This window comes from Triturus cristatus, chromosome 12 (assembly GCF_964204655.1).
Source record: "Triturus cristatus chromosome 12, aTriCri1.1, whole genome shotgun sequence".
Classification (NCBI taxonomy): domain Eukaryota; kingdom Metazoa; phylum Chordata; class Amphibia; order Caudata; family Salamandridae; genus Triturus; species Triturus cristatus.
The window spans coordinates 31881707-31899516 of record NC_140595.1 but is presented as its reverse complement, the minus strand read 5'-3'; the positions used below and the strand labels follow the sequence as shown (position 1 = coordinate 31899516).

At 49.1% G+C, this 17810-nt stretch overlaps 1 protein-coding gene across 2 annotated transcripts in view; it reads left to right on the top strand.

The window, feature by feature from the left end:
* CPAMD8 (C3 and PZP like alpha-2-macroglobulin domain containing 8) overlaps positions 1-17810 on the top strand; it is a 1045838-nt gene that overhangs the window by 160459 nt on the left and 867569 nt on the right. For both annotated transcript variants that reach the window (XM_085640012.1, XM_085640011.1), the window contains exons 10-11: positions 10174-10282; positions 13104-13331. In XM_085640012.1, coding sequence (XP_085496138.1) covers positions 10174-10282; positions 13104-13331 — 337 coding nt within the window. The remainder of the gene's footprint in view (positions 1-10173; positions 10283-13103; positions 13332-17810) is intronic.

Sequence of the window (17810 nt, the reverse complement as noted above, 5' to 3'; positions counted from 1 at the left end):
CTCCAGCACCTATCAGAAGAGGCGGGAAAGATTCGACGTAACTTGGCGGGATGTAGATAACAATCCATCATGGTTTTCAAGTGTGCTTCCCTAAGTTCCGTGGATTGATTAAAACGCGTAATATCAGACCACAAGTGCGTCCACTCCTCTTCAGAAATGGGGCGCTGTAACATGTCTTCCCACATGGGTATATATTGTGGGCGTGGGGTCAGGGCTGTTTTAAGCAGGAAATTATATAAAAAAGTAATGACCCCTTTCATAGAGGAGGTCTTAGTGAGGAAGACTTCAAACTTTGTAAGGGGTCGGGTGGCTGCGTCTCGCACAGGTGGTGTCAGGGTCCAGTGCATCAACTGAGCATAGTGGTATCGTTCCGTGGGTCCTACCTCATAATCCCTGTTACAATTGTCAAAGGTAAGAGGATTGAAACCACGGAATAAGTGCGTCAGCGCTAAGCAACCACCCTTCCTCCAAGCATCAAAGGGTCCCTCATGCAGAGCCGGGGAGAAAGCGGGGTTAAAATGGATCGGCGTGAAGGGGGAGGGAAACGAGGTCCATCTATCGTCATGTGAGACAGAGGCCCAGACCCTGAGGGTGGTGCGCCTGGGAGTGCTGATGTATGTGTTTTTAGGCCTGTCACGTCTAGGGCGCCAGGTCAAATCCCAGATTGTCCTACCCGTCACGCTACGGTCCATGTGCAGCCAATGCTTCTCTGATTCTTGTTTAGACCACTCAACTAAGATCCTTAATTGCGCAGATTTATAATAGAGTTGGATATCAGGGAGCCCAACTCCCCCATCCCTGCGGGAGCGACTCAGTAAAGAGTGAGAGAAGCGAGCACATCTCCCCTGCCAGAGAAAGCGTAAGATCATGGCCTTCACTTTGCGGAAAAAATCACCCCCCCATCTCGATAGGTAAGGCTTGAAACAAATAGAGAAGCTTAGGCAGAATGGTCATCTTCACCGCATGAATACGACCTAACCATGACAGAAAGAGAGGCTTCCACTTCATGAGTTCTGTTTGGATGTGTGCAAGGATGGGAGGGAAATTGGCAGCATAAAGACCCTCAAGTTTGGGCGTTAGTTGAACCCCCAAATATTGGTTGGAGGATGCAGCCCAGGGTAGAGGAGTAAGGGCCTGGCGTTCAAGAACTTCCGCCGCTGTAAGGGTGAGGTTAAGAATATATGATTTATCGACATTTATTTTAAACCCAGACACCCCCTCAAATCGCGCAAGCTCCTAATGCAGGTTAGGTAATGATGTGGCGGGCTCGGAGAGAGACAGAAGGACATCATCCGCGAATAGCGAAATTTTGTGGGACTCTCCAGTGAAGGGCAGCACCATAATTCCGGGATTAGACCTGATCGCCAGTGCCAAAGGTTCTATGCTAAGGGCAAAAAGTAATGGTGAAAGGGGACATCCCTGCCGGGTGCCTCTGGAGTGGTGAAAGGGAGACGATGGGACAACATTAACTAATACTTTAGAACGGGGGTGTAGATAATTAGCTCTAATCATGGTAATGAATTTCGGCGAAAATCCAAATGTTGTGAGGGTGTGGAAAAAGTACGGCCAGTCAACCCTGTCAAAGGCCTTTTCTGCATCCAACCCCACGAGGACCATGGGGATGTGGCGCCTATTGGCCTTTTCTATTAAGTGTATAATACGACGGGTGTTATCGTGCATTTGACGACCTTTGATAAAACCCGACTGGTCCGGATGTAAGAGATTGGGCAGAATATCATTCAGGCATTTGGCTACGATTGAGGAGTAAAATTTGCGTCTAGGTTTAAGAGGGCAATCGGCCTATAAGATGAACAGCGCTGGGGATCTTTTCCCGGTTTGGGTATCACAGAAATCACGTCCTCGGCCATGGAGCCGGTGGTGATACCATTTTCCGCCATGGTGTTAAAAAGGCGAACAAGATGAGAAGTAATATCTGGGGCAAATGTTTTATAAAAGAGTGCAATATAACCATCCGGCCCGGGAGCCTTGTGGAGCTTCAGGGCTTGAATGGGCGCAACTACATCGTCTCCTGTGATAGAAGCCGTGTGAATGGCATTCCACTCGTCCGATACCTGGGGTATTGGTAGGGTCCGTAGATAATCTCGTTGAGCGACTGGATCTACAAAATCCCCTGTATAAAGATTTTTATAGAAATTAACAAAAAGGTCAGCTTTCCCCTCGTCATTGTATGTAATTTCCCCCGTTGGTCCCTCAATGCCACCTATATATTCTCTTTCCCGCTTATCTCTCAATTGTCTGGCAAGATGTTTACCAATTTTATTGCCCTGGGTGTAGGACAGGTGACGCAACTTGAGGAGTGTAAATTCCGCCCGATTATTATAGATAGCCCTGAGTCTGCCCCGAAGTGCCGTGAGGTTACGTAGAGTTTGTTGTGTGGGGTTGTGTTTGTGAGAATGCTCAATGGCAAGCAACTCATTTTCTAATTGTTCCCGCTCTTTAGCCCTTTGTCTATTCAATGCCGCATTAAGGGCAATACATTCCCCCCGCATGACAGCTTTAAAAGTATCCCAGGTATTAGGCTCTGAAGTATCTTCTGGGCGGTTAGTCTCAAAGAAATTAGTGATAGTTTCCTGTAATTTAGTGCAGGAGTCCCTATCTTGAATTAGCGATGGGGGAAAGTACCACCTGGAGTGGTTCGGGGAATTCCCATACCAACTAAGGCTAATGGACAGCAGGCTGTGGTCAGACACAGCCAGAGGGAAAATGTTGGCATCTTGTAGAGCCCCCTGTAGAGATTGACTGATAAAGATAGAATCAACGCGCGAGTAAGTGTTGTGAACATGGGAATAAAAAGTGTAATCTCGCGTTTGCGGAAATAGAGATGCGCCAGGCGTCCAGAAGCCCTAAGTCGTGAAAGCGTTGTTGCGTGGCTTCCGAAAAAGAGCCCAGTTCCGAGCGTTGTGTGTGTAAGCTGTCTAAATCTTTTTGCCAGATCAAATTCAAATCTCCCATGAGGATTAGTGGACCGTCTGCAAAGTCTGTCAGTTTCCCCAGAAATGTATGAGAAAAGGGCGCCTGCCCTGTATTGGGAGCGTATACCACGACCAATGTGCAGATTTTCCCTCGTAGGTGCCCTTTAATCATAAGCCAACGACCGTCCGTATCCCTCTGGACCCCCAGTGGTTGAAATTGGGTGGAAGAGCGAAATAGGCTAGCTACCCCTCTATGTTTCATATGGGCTGAGGACCTGTATATTAGTGGAAAATGATTGTGTTTAAGGCGTGTATCCTCAGCTCTGGTAAGGTTGGTCTCCTGTAAAGCCACAATGTCAAGATGATGATCCACAATATATTTCCACACCCTGTGACGCTTTTGGGGGGAATTGAGCCACTTAACGTTCCAAGTACCAATAACAATCGGCATCATGACAGAAAATAAGCACTACTATTCAGCCATATTCCCTCCCGCCCCTCAGGAACCCAATCCGCCGACCCACCCCTTGAAGCCATGTAACATCCGTGTCCACCTCTGGCAGTAACCCAATAGTCATACATCGTCACAGAACCATTTGTTAAAAAGCCGCCACCACAACCCACCCGCACCCACCCCTCAACCCTTAAACAAAAGAGAACAAATGTAACTGGATAAACCGTACAAACATTACTGACGATCCCACCGCAGGGGCGGAAAGGCCCCGCAGGAACCAGGGGGGACAACAGGACCCCGTCCACACAAAAAACTGTATCGAAAGCATATTTGTGCGGTTAACTGAAAAGCTCCAAGAGAGTACCTCATTACAAGGCAGTGTCCCAGTACGCGCCGCATTAAAGGCGCTGTAGATATGAAGAACATCAAAGACAGCCCAGTGAATGCCATAACATACCTTAAGTCAGTGCTAACCTGTTGTGTCGTTGATGACAGACTGTTAGAAAAGAGGCAGCAACAGGGGCCTTACTGCAGCAAGTCCACAAAGTCCATGATCCCCCCGCTGCGAGCATAGGACCAAAGCTGAAGTGGAGGAGTACTGCAGAGGAGCTTAAGCGTAAGGCTAGAGTGGTAGTTCAGGTCAAAGCCAGACTCCGATGGGTGTCCCCAGGTGCCACCGGAGACGGCGAAGAACTTGATCGATACTGGAAGTTCAAAAAAGCACAAACCGGAGTGCAGAATGATAGTGATTAGCGTCGCCCCCTGTGTGATCCAGCAGTGCATGCAGAAGCCCTTGTAGAACTTCGGGGGGGATTCTCCACTCTTACCATGCAGGCGGGTGTCCTCATTGGCGGGAAGACCCAGCAGCACCATTCTTTCCTGCAGATCGGTAATATGACGCAGTTTGTTCTGGTATTCAAAGGAGAGCCCAAACGGATAGGTCCATCGATACCGGATTTTGTCATTCCGCAATTTAGTGGTGACGGGCCTGAGCATTTGCTGGCGGGCAGGAGTAGACGGCGAGACATCTTGGAAGATGGTGCACGAGTGGCCCTGAAATGAGACAGAGAACCGCTGCCTTGACCTTGAAGGAATGAAACTTTGCTAGGACACCACGTGGCCATTTCTTCTCGCCGTGCTGTAGCGCTCCCACTCGATGTACTCTGTCCAGTTTTATTTTAAGAGTCTGTGGGGCTAAGATCTCCGAGAACAGACCCACCATGAAGGCATCCAGGTCCGGTCCCTCCGCGCATTCCTCCAGGTCTCTTATGCGTAGATTCTCCCTCCGGGCCCTGTTCTCCAGATCCTCAGCCTTAAGTTGCGCCTGTTGTAGCTGCTCCTGGAGTGTACGGACATCCTCCCGGAGCTCGGTCGAGAGTTGTTCCTGCTCCTGGTGTTGCGTTTCGAGGTCCAGGATCCTGGAGCCCACGGAGTCAACATCTTGCTGGAGGGAGGATAGGCGATCTGTCAGATCTGATCGCAGTTGCTCAATAGAAGACTTGATATCCTGACTGATGTCACTACGCAATTCAGATTTAAAGTCTTTAAACATGGCCAAGAGATCAGTTTTTGTGAAGGCCATTGCTGGTGCACCTGCTTCGCCCCGAAGTGTTGAGCGTTTTTCTGCAGCAGCGAAGAAATTCGAAAGTTTATTCGGTGGGTTGCCCTTTGATTTCTTACGCGGCATAAGCCTGAGTCCCACAGTGCAGTGTAGACAACTCAGAAAGAGCGGGAGAAGTTTGGCATCGAGGGAGCGCCATGAGGTGCGGCTGCAGCCTTAGGTTAAGGATTGGGGAAGAGTTGTATTCCAAAGGCAATACAGGGTTCTCCACTTGAGGCTAGATCCCCGATCATCCAGTGGCAAGGAGGGTGCCGCTGCTACAAAAGCCACAAAAACAGGCGTGCTCTAATGGTCGGTCGCCTAGAGGGAGCCCAGAGAGTCCGGCAGTCTATCTGGAGCAGTAGCGGGCGAGGATGGGTCCAATGGAGGCAACAAGCGGCCCATTCACCACCTCAGGCCACGCGTTGAAAAGGCTCCCACCTGGCAAAGGGAGCTAGCACCAGACCCCACACGGCTGCAGCACATAGAAGAAATCAGGCATGCAAGACCTCAGTAAGTTCCCGGTGATGGTACAGGGCAGGAATGGCCAGGCGCGTCATACAATGGGTCAAATATGCCCTCTGACAGGGACACCTCAAGTTGCAGCAGACATTAAATGAGGAAAGCACGGAGGGCCGCCATTTGATGATGGGCGGCCGCCATCTTAGGATCAGGCAAAGGTGGAAGTCGCTGCACCCGGCTGCCGCTGGAGAAGCGTTAACGTCAACATAAGTGCCCCACAGGTAATCAGTACCTAAGATATTGCAGCGTTCCTCACTGGGCGTCACCCGCCACTCAAAGCAGGACGATCGGAGGAGATTCCGGTGATCACGGACACCGCGCATCGATGTTGTGTGTGGTGCAGTCTTCCTCCATAGCGGCGTTGGCGAGATTAAGAGCTCTTCATGGCGATCCGGCCATTCAAACTACCTCCGCAGGTGCCTCACACCTTCCCACGTTGGAGGCTTTCGATTGCAGCGCTCCTGGATGCCTAGAGCCGCATTGCTCCGCACTGATAGCGCGCGTGGACCGGGAGCCGAGACGGATTAAGTCCAATCGGCCATCTTGCCCGGCCACCTTTTGTTTTCTTTTTAAAAGCATAAATAAAAGGCATTGTAATTCACAATGCCAATAGCTTAAACTCGCATGTACGAACACCAAACCAAAATGCACCACTTTTGAACTTTAGATTTAAATCGAATTCAAATTCATAAACAGTTTTTATGTTTTTACAAAAGTTTCACTTTTATTCTTCGATAAATTTCACACTTTAAAAGACAAAGTTATCCAAAACAGCCGGAACAGCCGACGCGTTTCGTCCACCAAAGGACTTCTTCAGGGCAAAAAGAATTGTTCAGTGCGACGTGCAAGGTATTTTCATAAAATATTCTTCATCTTGTAAAAGTCCTCACAATTGCCAACCTTCACAATATTGAAATTCAAGGTTAATATATTTTATATCAGAAATACGGCTGCCTGATGGGATGGGTGGATTTCTGACCCTCCCTGGAGATACGTATCCTGGTACCTTTACCTTTCTACATATGCCCAACTTATTGGATGATATTCGAATCTGACTGGCCTTCACTGACCGTTCGTAATTGGACGTGATTTCTACTATACATTAATTGGCTTCATCATTTGCGACATTGACATTTCTGATATAAAATATATTAACCTTGAATTTCAATATTGTGAAGGTTGGCAATTGTGAGGACTTTTACAAGATGAAGAATATTTTATGAAAATACCTTGCACGTCGCACTGAACAATTCTTTTTGCCCTGAAGAAGTCCTTTGGTGGACGAAACGCGTCGGCTGTTCCGGCTGTTTTGGATAACTTTGTCTTTTAAAGTGTGAAATTTATCGAAGAATAAAAGTGAAACTTTTGTAAAAACATAAAAACTGTTTATGAATTTGAATTCGATTTAAATCTAAAGTTCAAAAGTGGTGCATTTTGGTTTGGTGTTCGTACATGTATTTTCCAGCGTTTGGAACGACATTGTGCTAGCGGGTGTCCACCAAGTTTGCACACTTGTGGTGATCAGATTAATTCACCATAATCAATATTGGGTAATTTTCAAATCCGGTGCTGTCCTAGAGGGCCACCGCTAGCTTTGTGTTTGCTTATGTAAGCTTAAACTCGCATAACTGCGAGACCTATTGCATTGCAAATACTTATTTTATCTGTTTTTAGGACAAGACATGAAAGCTCCTCATGTGGTTTTCAAGACATACGAGGCAAAACACTTTAGTTCTGTACACCCAGTCACAAGGGCCTGTGACATAACTCTGTTCACATGGGCAGTTCCTGCTTCTGCCTGACTTTGCGTTGCTCTTTCACAGGGATATCATCACTATACGTGTTATCTTTGACGCAACTGTTCCCACAGGCAAGCACTGCATTCAGTTAACCCTTGCTTTTAACTGGGAGTGAGTGAATGGAAACGGACTACTGTCACACGTGATTAATGCTCCATAATAAAAAGAAAATCTATTAATCGGAGCGCTCGTTGTTTGCGCTTTTTTTGAGGTACATATACGATCGTTAAGTGGTCAGCCCTGGATAATGCTCGCACTTTTTTGTCACATTTAAACTACACTTTTACTTATATGCTGGTTCCGCTGGATGCATGTGCGGGCTACTTTGAGAGTGAATTAACAACCATATCCAAAATTTGGTAAAATGGGTTTGAGAATTTAGATCAACAATATACCAAGTTAAGCCAAGTCTGTATCTAGAAACGGAGAAAACACACACCTGCCCCCAAAAACAAATGAGCACAGCAGCAAAAGTTAGAAGAGTTAGCATATACAGTACTGGTACAGCAGTCCTGCTTAGAAGGGCCGATATTGAAAAAAGTAACGCACTAAATGTCAAGCGACGGCAAATGTGACCTATGTCCCGATCTATGCGCGCCAACCGGTTGTAGGCGCTACAAGAGTGCACACAGCAGGAGTCGCTCCGCAGCCCGTGCCTCATGCACTCCGCAGTGAATCTGGGTGTCAGAACAAGCCGAGTAGATGGCACCATCCGTGAGTTTGAAAGACAAATTGATGGTAAGCACCAGAAAAGCAACACTTTGACTACTGTAAATAAATATGGAGGCGAAACGCTCTTTTTCTTTCAGAAATACAGGTGATGGGCAGGAAATAAAGTGGCGCAAGTTCAGCAAGCACTTGTATAATTACTCGGCTCTCAGCATAAAATGACAGGTCGGGAGGCGTTATTCTACACCTAAATCACGCTCATTAGATCGACATGGTAAAGATAAAGGGCGTAGTCAGTACTGCTGGTACACAACAGGACAGTGCAAGGTTCCCCAAGTAATTATTTAAAAATACATGCATGCGAACGTCGACTACTACAGAAGGCAGCTGGGTGGTTCAAATAAGTTTAGCTGGAGCCGTCTCTCTTTCTGAATACTAGTTTTCCATCCCATCTCGGAGAGAACTGCACAGACCACTTGCCGTCACACGAGCCGCTGCACTGCGCAAGTTTCATGGCAGCGTGGGAACACTTGTTAGTATCAAGCCGACTGACAGAGCCCCCCTCAACCCCACCCCCAACTTTACAAACACAGGGCGACACCTACCTTCGGCAGTGGCGGGGGCCCTCCGCTTCTTCGAACTGGCATTTTGGTGCCTCCCGGCGCGCTGTACACAAACGAGAGGCCCGGGGCGCCGAGAGCTAGCAGCTGGGACAGGCAGCGGTCCGCCGGCCCCCTTCGCGGCTTCCTCGGTCTGGCCGTATCGCCCCCCCGGCGGCCTCTGACAGCTCCGGCCGGAGAGCGACAAAGCTTTCCCTCAGCGGCCGCCTCCATCCACCATGGAAGGGGGGAGCAGCTCTAACATCGGAGCGCCCTGCAGGCAGTATCACCTCCTACCCCTAACGGAACATGTAAAGCAACATATTACACCATGGTTAAAAGCCAAGAAATGCTGACTGTTAACAAAATGCTCGCGATGGAAGTTTTCTTGCAACGTTTTTCACCGGTTCCCCCATTTGTGACAGTTTGTTCGTGCCAACCGTAGCCCCGATCACAGAGGAGTTTAGTATGCTCGAAGGCTCATGTGACTTGGACAGCAGGACTTTACCACTCTTTGTACAAAAATAAACCCTGCAAGGGACAGATCATAAGGGGCAATCCTCCCGACCGTGGGAATATTAGCGCTTACGTCTTTAAAAAAAAAATGTTTACATAATTGCTCATAGAAATTCAAATCTTACTCGTCAGGCCAAGAAGGAGGCGATTAAAGTAGTTTTTTTTGCCTCTCAACTCATACCTGCCATTAACCCTTTCGATGCGCATGACGGAGCGGTTCCGTCTTGCGCATCGGTCGCGCTGTGCGGATGACGGAACCACTCCGTCACGGCCCCGCCTGCGCAACAAACCTTCAGCATGGCGCGGTAATCCGCGCCGCCATGAAGGGGTTAAAGGGTGACATCGGATGGATATTTGCCAAAACTTTAGAGCTTTCATTCGGGACACTTAATTATAGGCTGACTGATATTTAGACAGTTTCAGAGGACAACAAAAGGAGACAAGAAAAACAAGCGCTCGCCATTCCCGCTGTTTATTTTTGCATCGCGCTTTCACTTTAAAGTGAAAGCGCAATGCAAAAATAAACACGCGGCGCCCTGTCTCCTTTTGGGCGGCCCATCCAGACTGAATCGCAGGGCTTGTTTATATAACACGCCTCCTTGCGATAAGAAACTGCTTCACGACAGAAGGAAAGCAGGCGAGCCAGTCCGGGTGGGCCGGCACAAAAAGCAAAAGGGAGGCAAACCAAACACCTAATTTCCAATGGCAGGCCACCGTTTAACATAAACGGTGACGCCAGCCAATGGAAATAAGGTTCGGGGCTTCAAGCTCTTTTCTCAAACTCCTCATTCACAATAAATCTCGCCGAGCGAGCTGAGCAAGTGCGCAGCAACGCTAGGCGAGACCTAAACAGCATGAGGAAAAGTGCTTTTTAAATGATGTGTGCTTCTTGTGACTATCAGATGAATATACGCTGCCTTCGGGTAGCATGAAGAGTTATTTGCCACACTCAAGGAAAAGATTCTTGGAGGGATGGGATGTCCCAGGGGCGGGTTTTGGTTCACAACTTTTGTTCCAGGCGGGCATCTTTGGAACACAGACTTGCCTTGTGTTGACAATCTTCATTTTTAACCTGCTCCAGATATACATTTGGGAAGCCAGTGAGAGGAACGCTGACAATCAACATGACAGTGAACGGCGTGGGATATTACAGACATGAAGTTGGCCATCCAGTGCTGAAAACAATGGAGGTTGGTGCAGTCTTTTAAAGAGTTGGGCTAAGTAGAGTGAGTCGGAAGGGGACAGTTGAGATTTTGTTGGTCCAGATGAAAATATGGAGATTATGTTGTAAGACTTTTTGCCTCTCTAAGTTGGTAGGCCAGAGTCCAAAGACCTTGGTTAGAGTTTGGCCGAATAAGAGCACAGTGTGTACCTCCAGTGCCACTGCCCGCCCTACTCACAGCTTCTCCATTCTCTGTAGCGATGGCGGAAGTGATGTGTTTACATCAACGGAGCCTCTGCTGACTGCACCAGTGTAAATCTACGAGCTGGCTTCTTTTTTGCCAAACGGCTGCCAGGTTACAGTGGCGGTCATCCTGCCACACATAGGATTCCCATGCTTTGCATTGTGAGCACAGGTAAGTAAAGTGTAGAATGGCCCCCATATGCTTCCCATGCTTTGCATTGTGAGCACAGGTAAGTAAAGTGTAGACTGGCCCCTATATATTGGGAGAAAATGTCCTGTGTGTTTAAAAGTGGGAATACAAATTCCTGCTTTTTCTCCAATACAACAATGTGCCAAACCTACCCTATACATGGAGCCTGCTTGGCAAACCTTCAGTGCTACGAAGGGAGCTGCAGCAGATGCGGCTCTCCTCACAACACAGAGTTCCACTGGCTTCTGACCCCCTGGCCAACTTATGACCCATCTGGCAGGGTCTAAATGCCTCCCCTCACCCAAATGTCTGATTTAAAAGTCATTGAAAATTCCTCCCAGTTTCTGGAGGAAATACTAGATCTGGAAGAGTATACACCTGCTAAATTTTTCCACCACACTATACTTTTGTGGAGGAAACTCAACCAGTGAATTCTGTGCCTTTAGTATTTCTTCCTGAAACTGGAGGATTGTCAATTGTGCCCGGTGTTACATGCGATACCAGATATAGGCACATTCCATAGGTTTGACAGCCCATTTCTTGCGCCCTTACTTCTGTATGGTGGAAAAAGTGATTCCATATGCTGCATAGACTGAACTCTGAGTAGTTCAAGAATATGCAGCCTGCTTGTTTGGCTTGGAGCGACACAACCACAACACACTGACCATGAAACCCCCACAGGAACTTTCATTGAAAGATAGAGCGACCTTTAGAAGTCTCTACCCACACCAAACTACCTCTTGAAAGTGTTCGTCCATAATCAGCGACCTGAAGCCTCAAGTGTGGCAACAGATCTCTTCATTATGCATCCAGCAAGATTCAACCGATTTGGGGGTCAAACCTTGAGTTCTTGAGGAATTCCCTACCCTTAATCTGAGATTTGAAAATGAGTTCATCAAGTTCAGAAACTCCTTAAATAACGATACATCTTTATAGCACTCAAGTAGCCCTAACCTCTTCAAGATGGTCCTCTTTTGTCCTCAAGAGTTGTGTATGGTCAGGCGCCTAACACCAGAATGTGCTCTTCACCCTCAGCTTTCATGACTCAGTGCCTCGTTTGGGATTTGGCATAACGGAGGGGATACAATAAAGCAGCGGTCCTCTTCAGGTGCCAAACCCTTAGTTCCACGGACCCATTTAGAGGTGGGGAAACTTCTGTGTTATCATTAGTGGAGCTTCAGTAGGATCTCCTGACAGTAATCCCTCACCTGCCTGTCCATTCACCACAAGACTGCCTGATGGTGATGGACACCTTGTCTTATTAAGAGCAGTGCGGTCCTAACAGATTTTCCCTGCCTGTGTCCACCTCGCGAACTCACTGTGCATCTGATATATATGTTAGTTTTGTTTAGAGGAAACAAACTTCCTCTTATGAGTTTATTTTCTCTAAAACAAAAAAAATTGTTTGTGTTTAGAGGAATCAAACGTCCTCTTTAGGTGTTTATTTTCTCTAAAACAAAAAAATGTTTTGCTGAGGGGGTCCTCGAAACAAGGCTCCCACTCAGCAAACCGGCAGTGCTGTGAAGGGAGCCATCTCTGCTATGTATGAATGTATATCTGTGCATGTGTATGGTATTACATTAGCACGAATAAAGCCAAAAGGCAGCAGAGCTTAGTACATGGTCAAAACACAGTTCCCTTCAGCTAGGTGGGGATCTCCAAATAGGCGGAGTGTGCCTCCTCAGTAACTAAAAGACCCTCCTCAGTTCTTCAAGGCTTGGTCACTTTTTCAGATCATCCTCAATGGCAATGCATGCTAGGCACAATCTTCACTGCCGAGCCTCTAACACTATATTCTGCTAACTCCTAATCTTTGTATGTACCGTCTCCCTAAAGCACTCTGATGCCACTTCAGGGTGGTTAGTAGCACTATATAAAAACTCCAAAATAAATAAATACATACGGTCCCATTTAGAGTTTGGCCATCCGACTGCTCTCTTAAGAGTGAATGGTCAGATGGCTTTTTTTTGCTGTTCATCACCACCATGTTAAGCCAGGCAAAGCATGGTGTTAAGGTACAGTAAAAATGAAAACATTACTTCCATACCATATGAGAAAACTCCCATGGTGTGGGGGCCATTAGTTTACCATTTTTCAAAAACAAACTCCCACTTTCGGAGTTTGTATTTGAAACATGTTAAACTTTCAAAAGTTTGGTGTAAGCGTCCGTCACCAATGACTGAGGCACACCATACTTTTCAATGGCTTTGTATGAAAAGCCAAGGTGGCGGTTCATACAAATTGATGGAGTTCATCACCAGGTTGGCAGTGAACTCTGAATTGGGCAGGCAAATTAAAGGTAGTGTGGCGGACGTTAAGTCCTCTGCCTCCCTCACTACCTTTACTCCGTTTGCCATATTGTAATAGTGCACAATGTGTGCATCATTTCTGTTTATTTATGTTTCCTTCCTAACAGATTTATGGATCTGCAGTTTTTGAAATTTGTGTCAAGGACATGACACCTGTGGATGTTCCAGAGCACTTTCGGGGCGCTGTTAACATATGGGCGACTGTGACAAGCATGGATGGCAGCAAGCAAACCACATTTGATGATTCCACGCCCGTTCAGAAACAGCTCATCGATATCAAGTACACTAAGGACACCAGGAAGCAGTTCAAGCCTGGCTTGCCATACAAAGGAAAGGTAAAACATTGCTCAGGTCGGGGAACAGCCTTTACAACAAGGTTTTTACCACGTTGTGCCTTTACTGTGCATTTTGTACCACATATATGCCTTTACCATGCATTTAAGGTTAGCTGGGGGGTGGAGGTTCTCCCCCAACAAATACATTGTTCTTATATATATAAACAATGCATGGTAATAGCATGCATTGCAAAAGCATATGCGTTCTAAGTAAAAAACTGGGGGGTTGAAAATGCATTGTAAATGCATGCAAAGTATCTCCCTGCATTGTTCTGTCACAGGATGTATGATATTACAATGCGGGTTTTTACCACGCGTGCGGTTACATCGCATGCGTTACAACGCATGCGATGTTACAACGCTATGCCATTAGAACGCAAGTCTTTACATCGACTTGCGCTAGATGGCGTGCTGACATTAAAAAAGTGTAATTTACTATTCCAACTCCAGTCCACTTAACAGTAGGGAAGGTGTTGGGATAGTAAACTACACTATTTGTAATGTTAGCACGCCATCTAGCGCAAGTCGATGTACAGACTTGCGTTCTAATGGCATAGCGTTGTAACATCGCATGCGTTGTAACGCATGCGATGTAACTGCACAGCGTGGTAATAACCGCGTTGTAATGGCTGTTCCCCTCTGTCACACAACCCTCAGGTCTTGCTCTTTCAATGGTCTGATTTTTCACTTGTCTTTTTATGTATATTTTGGAGGCAGCTGCAAAAGTGGATGAAAAACATCTGTTCAACCATGTCAGAACGCTTAGTCGGGATCCAGCAGGACAAATTATGGCCCTAATTCTAAGTGCTGGATATTGGTGTGGGGATACTGGCAGCGTGTGGGCGATAGAGGCCAATGGATTTCCTGAATGCAGGTGGTACCCCTGCACCAAAAGCCGGTAATGTAGAGTTTTTGTCCCTGGAATGGAGAATAATCACACAGGCCTGGGCATACTGGTGCCTTTTCTGGGTGAGGAGTCAGTGGGAGTAGTGGGGGAAGGGAGGGAGTCATGGGGTCAGGGTAGGGTAGATCTGAAAGAGACACGTTAGTGATAGATTCCTTACCTCATGATATCCCCAGGCGTCAGACTGGATCCGGAAAGTTTTCGTCAGCAGTACCCCTGCGCGTTGGTAGGCGTCGTCATGCGACTCCGCGTACGCCGCTGGTGTCGTAGTCGCCGAGATGTCGTTGTCGGAGCTACTTAGACGCGAGCTGACTTCAGTTCTTTCTTTTTTCTGTGCCAGCAGGCGCAGATCCGAGAGAGAGCGGTACTCCTAGTTAATATATGACTTGGTTTCTGAGTCTTGTTTTGTTGAGAAATGGACTTCTGGTGCAGTAGGGATGCCCGGGTTCAAGTCCTGTAGGGACTGCCGTCGGAACATGTCGGTGGCGGACCCGCATGACGTGTGTCTCTTCTGCTTGGGGCACGCCCATAAGCCCGAGACGTGCCCCGATTGTCGGGCCATGGCCTTGCGGGAGCTGTCCCATAAGTTGTTGGAGGCCCGACAATCGGTTTCGCGCCACTCATGGTCCCGCTCCCATGGGAGGTCGAGGGACCGGTCGCGGAGCCGACACCATCGTTTATCGGAATCGGGGACAGGTAAGTCGAGGCGCCATAAAAAGTTGAAGAAGCAGCGTCGCTCTTCGTCTTCCCCTTACCGGTCGCGAAACACGGCGGAGGGGACGGGTTGTCACTCCCCCACGGCTCCGATGCAGCCTCCGTTGTTGTCTGTGGCCTACCCGCCCTTCCCGGGGCCGGGCGCGACTTCGGAAGAAATACAGGGCTTCCTGTCGGCCATGGGCCGTTTATTTGCCTCATTGGGTCCCTCTGGAGCGCCTTCGGGCCCCGTGGACCCGTTGGGTGGTTCTGCCCCTGTTGCCCCCTGGGCCCGGACTATGTTCAGCCTGGATTGGTCTATTATCCTACGATTCCTATTCCAGGGGGGGAATTTATTCCCTTTCCCCGGGCCCCTCGTCCTTACCTGCCTCTTAAGCAGCCGGTGGACAAAGGGGAGTACTGGGAGGGGTCTGAGGACCCTCTCGCAGCCCAGTGTGAGGATGAACTGGACTGGGATGGCGATGTGGAGAGTCCTGGTGATCTGGATTTCTCTCCACACCCTGGTACGCTGTCCCCTTCTTCCGTACCAATGGAGGAGGTTGGGTCCTTTTCTGTGGTGTTGCGTAGGGCGGCTGAGGCTCTTAACCTCGAGCTCCCATCGGTGCCTATCAGGACCAATCTCCTGACTGAGGTGCTGCAGCCGGCGACCTCCTCGGCGGAGCCGCTACTGCCCTTTAACGACGCACTTACAGACATTCTGTTAAGCACCTGGAACAAACCTAACAAAGGGGTTCCTGTGGATAGGAGTGTGGAGCGGCGCCATCGCCCGGCCCCGGGTGACCCCGGTTTTCCCACACAACACCCAACGCCGGAGAGTCTGGTTGTCCAGGCCTCTGACTCTCCAAGCGCATTCCCTTCCGCTCCCCCGGACAAGGAATCCGAAAACCTTGAGCAGTTTGGGAAAAAGATTTTCACCTTTGCCAGTTCAGGTTTGCGGGCGGTCAATACTGCATGCCATTTGGACCGCTATTCACACTCTGTGTGGGACACAGTGGCACAGGTGCTGCCTCAGTGTCGGGCAGAAGCCCGGGCGGTGCTCTACCAAGCCATTACCGAGGGGAGAGATGCTGTGAAATTCACTATCCGTTGTGGTCTTGACACCACTGACTCCCTCAGCAGGGCAATTTCCACTATGGTGGCGCTCTGCATTTATGCCTGGCTCAGGAGTCTGGTGTTTCAGGCCCACCACACGCCAGTGGGCGGCAGGATTCACTTCCCCCACTGGCGCACTATCACTTCGGACAGGTGGGTTCTGCAAATAGTCCGAAAGGGCTACTCCCTCCCCTTCGCCTCTGCACCTCCAGCCATGCCACCTCAATACCACCGCATGTCGGGGGATCATTTGGCACTTCTCCAGCAGGAAGTTCTGGTCCTCTTGGCCAAGGGGGCCATCGAGCGCGTTCCAACGACAAAAGTAGGTTTTGGTTGTTTTTCCCACTACTTCTTGATTCCGAAGAAGGACATGGGCCTGTGTCCTATCTTAGACCTCCGGAACGTCAATCGCTTCCTCCGGAAGGAGAAGTTCAAGATGCTCATGCTTGCTCAGGTCTTGTCTGCCCTAGACCCGCAAGACTGAATGGTAGCGTTGGACTTGCAGGGTGCGTATTTTCCTATCCCCATCCTGCCAGCCCACCGGCGTTACCTACGGTTCAAGGTAGGCCACGAGCACTTTCAGTTCACTGCGCTCCCTTTCGGCCTTACCAGCGCCCCTCGGGTGTTCACGAAAGTGATGGTGGTGGTCGCAGCTCATCTGCGCAGATCAGGGGTTTCAGTCTTCCCCTATCTCGACAACTGGCTGTTGAAGACGGGCTCGCCCCAGGCAGTCGTCTCCCACCTCCAGACTATGGCCGACCTCTTGCATTTGCTGGGGTTCTCCATCATTATGCTGAAGTCGCATCTGATTCCCTCTCAGAAGCTCCTCTTCATCGGAGCGGTTCTGGACACGGCGCAATTTCGGGGTTATCCTCCCGAACAGCGAGTCCAGGACATTTGGGCTATGATTCTGATCTTTCAACCCTTGTCCTGGGTTTCGGTCAGGAAGACACTGAAGCTGATGGGCCTCATGGCCTCCTGCATCCTGCTGATCAATCATGCCAGATGGCATATGCGAGCTCTGCAGTGGGACCTGAAGTTCCAGTGGACGCAGCATCAGGGACACCTGTCCGACTACGTCCAGATCTCGGAGGGCACTGCACAAGACTTGCAGTGGTGGCTCACGGACCAGCATTGGGTCAGCGGCAGATCCCTCTCCCTTCCCCAACCGGAGCACACAGTGGTGATGGATGCGTCCCTCCTGGGATGGGGCGGCCACATGGAAGAGGCGGAGATCAGAGGCCTCTGGTCTCCGGCGTAGTCCAAGCTCAATATCAATCTTTTGGAGCTCAGGGCGATCCAACTTGCACTGAAAGCATTCCTTCCCTCTCTCCAGGGAAAGTAGTGCAGGTGTTCACGGACAACACCACCACCATGTGGTACTGCAACAAGCAAGGCGGGGTGGGGTCGCGGGCCCTATGCAGGAGGCTCTGCGCCTCTGGACATGGTTGGAACGCCAGGGCATTCTCCTGGTGGTTAAACACTTAGCAGGTTCTTTGAACGCCAGGGCGGACGAACTCAGCCGCTGGTGCATGCTGGATCACGAATGGCGTCTTCACTCGGAGGTGGTGCAAAGTCTCTTTCACAAGTGGGGACAACCTTGGTTAGATCTATTCGCCACCAAAGAGAACGCGCAATGTCAGCAGCTCTGCACGTTAGAGTTTCCAAGGCGGCACTCGCTCGGAGACACTTTTCGTCGCAAGTGAAGTTGCGGTCTGTTGTACACCTTTCCGCCTATTCCACTTCTACCCAGAGTGCTAAAGAAGATC